The 4,048-nt window shown below is 43.5% G+C and overlaps 1 protein-coding gene across 1 annotated transcript; it reads left to right on the top strand.

Annotated features, from left to right (window-relative positions):
* Window positions 1-472: 472 nt before the first annotated feature.
* Window positions 473-3,639, top strand: LOC109745289 (NADH dehydrogenase [ubiquinone] 1 alpha subcomplex subunit 6). Its single transcript, XM_020304417.4, has 2 exons — window positions 473-841; window positions 3,199-3,639. Exons 1-2 carry the CDS (start codon window positions 629-631, stop codon window positions 3,376-3,378), a joined length of 393 nt encoding a protein of 130 aa, XP_020160006.1. The 5' UTR covers window positions 473-628; the 3' UTR covers window positions 3,379-3,639.
* Window positions 3,640-4,048: the final 409 nt, after the last annotated feature.

The following is a 4,048-nucleotide window of genomic DNA, read 5'->3' as shown; positions in this document are numbered from 1 at the left end:
ACGAAGTTAACCCCAAATTTGAGTATTTTTTTCAAAGCAAGGCATAGTGAATCCACTCCATTTGGCTTGTAATTTTGAGAGTGGAACAACCCCGAAACCGGCCCTAAATTATTGGTTCACTTGCAAAAGTTTCACAATTTTGGTGAGAGAAGAGATCGAGGAAATGCCACGAAAACGTTACCTTAGGTACTTCTACAACTGTTCATTCACAATCGTCGAATTCTCTGTTGGTCATGTACTAAAATCTGGTACCCCTGGGATGTAGTAGTAAATTTTCTGAGAAGTTGGTAAGTTTACTCGAAGGCAAAGAGTGAGCGTTGCTGGGGTTGACATTCAAAAAAAAAAGTGAGTGTTGCTGGCTGTGAAAGCTAATTGGGCCTTTAGTCTTGTCCTGGTCGCCTTCAAGGCCCCAGTGCTCACGCGGCCCATCTCCATCTCGAGGTAGACGCGGACGGCCCGCTATCGACAGGAGAACATTTGCCCAAGCGGAGAGCACCGAGCTACCTCTCATCTCACCACCACCACCAAGCGGAGGAGCCACCTGAGGACGGGCGGCGAGCGAGAGGGCGGCGGCGAGCGAGAGGGCGGGGGCCGGACATACGAGGCGAAGCGGGGTCAGGGCGAAGAGATGGCGTTCACCATGCGCGCGGTGAAGGTTCCGCCGAACTCGGCGTCGATGGGGGAGGCGCGGCACCGCGTGTTCGACTTCTTCAGGCAGGCCTGCCGCGCCATCCCCTCCATCATGGAGATCTACAACCTCGACGACGTCGTGACCCCCGCCCAGCTCCGCGCCAGCATCTCCCAGCAGATCCGGAAGAACCAGGGCGTCTCCGACCCCAAGGTGCCCCTTTTCCCACCCCATTTCGATCCGCCCCTCGCAAATGGATAGATGTAGAACGAAGAGCGAACGCGTTGTCGTCCTCTTCGATCCAGTCGCTGTCCGATCCTTCTTTGGGGGACGCGCTCTCTGCGCAAATCTGATGTATGTTTCTTTGGGGGACTGGGAATCGCCGATGCATAATCGGTACGCCTTGTTGGATGGATAGGTAGCAGTTGACCTTGCTGGCAATTTTCGCAGGATTACGGGCTGACAACTCCTTGTTTCTAGTGGCACTTGACTGCAGTGTGGCAACCCTGCCCTTCCAGGACTAGCAACGAGGCTCTGTAGGTAGTATTTTGTCCACCTATGGGTCGGCCGTTTTGCATGAAGGTGCTCACTGCCCTGGATTTCTGGATTAGCCAGAGGCTACAACGTCCGTAAAGTGCTTATCTGCACTTGTTTATATGCTGCTAAGAACCCGGTTCCTAGCTGCTTCTTTGTAATATATGGCAACTCGATGTTTTTGCGGTTGATTACCCATTGTGGAATTAGGAAGGTCCTTATGTATTGTATTCAATTATTTAATTGTGTTCTGTTGCTGCTTCTGCGCAAGAATAGATGCCAAATTTCATTATATGCTTCACCACTGGTATGTAAGTAGTTAGGCATAGTTATACAGTGTGGTTCTAGATCTGGTGGGGAAAAAACAGTTAACCTTAAATTAGACCAGTATCCTCCTAAATTGATTGGCATTATTGACCACCAATAGATAACAGGAACCACACAATTTGTTCATACCTTCTAAGCCAAAACAAAACGTAGACCAATATTTGGTGCCTCCAGGTTCCAGAGTAGTATCACGGGCAGTGTAAACGATGAAATATAGGTTCCGTAAATTTCCAGCCTCTAGTCTCTATGAGCTACCTTATGATGTGAGGATACTTCGATAGAGGATATAACTCTTTAAGTTATATCAGAAGAAAACAAATGTATCATTTGAAATGAAATTATAGTGGCTTCCAAATATAGCAGTAGTTAATCATGTAACAAAAGCATTATACCTGTTTACTACAAGAAATAATTGACATATCAATCTGGATTTGTATGAGTATAAGACATGATGGAGTAAGATATACATACTTTATCATACACAAATTTCAGTCAAAAAATATAGCATTCACAACTACACAATGTTGGTTGCAAGTTAAGCTTGAGTCTCAAGGTAGATTCATATTTTGTAACAAGTCAACTAACTTGATTATCCTCTTGCTTAATCATATCACTGGTAACTTGGAGAAACCGAAGAATTGGGTTAAATTGTCATTCTTGAAGATATATTCACCAGCTAGAGTTTCAGTCCTAATTATTTTACTCCTGACTTTGGAGGTCTACCCGGGTTCATGGCAACTATGGCCCCGTGGACAGACAACCAAGTTGTCTGCTAGCCAAGTGTTATAATTTCTAGATGATAGTGTAATAATTTAATCATTTTTTTATTGCTTTCACTAGAAGCTGTCAATTAGTCCATTTGGATGTACAATACTGCGAACTTCATCAAACGGAGATTGTTTAATGCCAACTTGCTATCAGCTGTGTGCAATTGCGATGGAAAATGTTTGTACGTAATTTTCTGAGATTTAGCTGGAGTTGTAACTAGATCATATTTCCGCTTACTGGGCTTGACCGGTTTTATTGAGTAAGAGTGCTCAAGTCTGATTCCCAGCACTCATATTCGATCCGTAACAATTTTGTTTTGCTATCCTTTAGGCCTATTTTACTTCGCTATCTTTTTGCCTCTCCTTTCGACAAGTAGCATGTGCTGACTTTAGGTGGAATTGGCATTGAATAGGATTTGGTTCCTCGCCTGAACCTTGCACTCAACATTCTAAATTAATTTCAGTTTAGTGAGTAGGCATTTAGATTAGGATAATTCTTTATTGTTTTTTATATTCCGGCAGACTCGGGGATTGAGTAGGAAGGATCGATAAAATATGTATTCAATTTTTCAATATAACAAAAATTCTGCCATCTTGGTGATACGAAGTGATATTATCTGTGTTTGCAGAAACTTCAGTCTGCACTTTCTTATTGAACACCTTAATTTTGCCCTTTGCTAGAGTGCTTGTCAACACACTTCAATATTTCTATTCCGTACCATTTGTGGTCTGCATTATACTCCCTCCGTTAATAAATATAAGAGCGTTTAGATCACTATTTTAGTGATCTAAACACTCTTATATTTCTTTACAGAGGGAGTAGAATCTAGCACTAGCCTCTGAAACATCTAGCAGCCATTCTTATATCACTGTAATGGCACCACAATGCCAGAAAAGCATTCATCTCTGCTGATTTGTGCTGACTTGCGTGCGAACAAACAGGTCATTGATATGCTTCTCTTCAACGGGATGGAGGAGCTGAACAACATCACCGAGCACGCGAAGCAGCGCCACCACATCATCGGGCAATACGTGGTTGGCCACAAGGGGCTGGTGCAGGACCTGGAAAAGGACCAGGGGAGCTCCGAGTTCCTGAAGAAATTCTACACCAGCAACTACTAGAATCCGAGGCCGCCACAAAAATTTCCAGCCTTCTTGTAGAAGTGCGCTTGACATGTACTCTGAATAAGACGCTGAGAAACACTTCCGGCCAATCTATTTTGTTACTCGAGGTTTTGTTTTGTTCGAGCTTGATTCGATTATACTCAGTCATCTCTACTCAATGAGATGGTGTCTGCTAGTGAAACGGTTGTAACTCATAGACTCTGCTTCCCAAGCTCATGTTGAAGGATTGATGTCTTGCAGAGGCAAGATCGATGTGGATGTGGTGTTCATGCGTGTCTTGGTGCTTCCTACGTGAAGCAAGTCCGCAAATCTTATGTGGCACCTATGTGGCAAAGACAAGTCACAGTAAGTCGAAGAGATTCCACGTGGTCATAGTAGGAGATAACGTTGCCTCATAAACATCTAATAATAATCCAAATGCTTATGTATATATCAACTGGAACTTACACGATTTTTTGACAGCAACTTACATGGTTTTCGCTGTGCGGGTGCTTGAGATGTGATTGGTACCCCCTCTATTCATGTAGACTTGTCTTGTCAAACAGTTTTAAGCTTGACCCACTTCAAAGAAAAATAAAGAGTTTTGCTTCGGTACACCCTCCTAAAAAATTTACCTGAATCTTAAAGTTACTTAAAAAGGGTATTCATCGATCAAACAAGAGATCAA

Source organism: Aegilops tauschii, chromosome 2, assembly GCF_002575655.3.
Source record: "Aegilops tauschii subsp. strangulata cultivar AL8/78 chromosome 2, Aet v6.0, whole genome shotgun sequence".
Classification (NCBI taxonomy): domain Eukaryota; kingdom Viridiplantae; phylum Streptophyta; class Magnoliopsida; order Poales; family Poaceae; genus Aegilops; species Aegilops tauschii.
The sequence above is the reverse complement of the archived record's forward strand: the minus strand, read 5'-3'. Positions and strand labels throughout refer to the sequence as shown.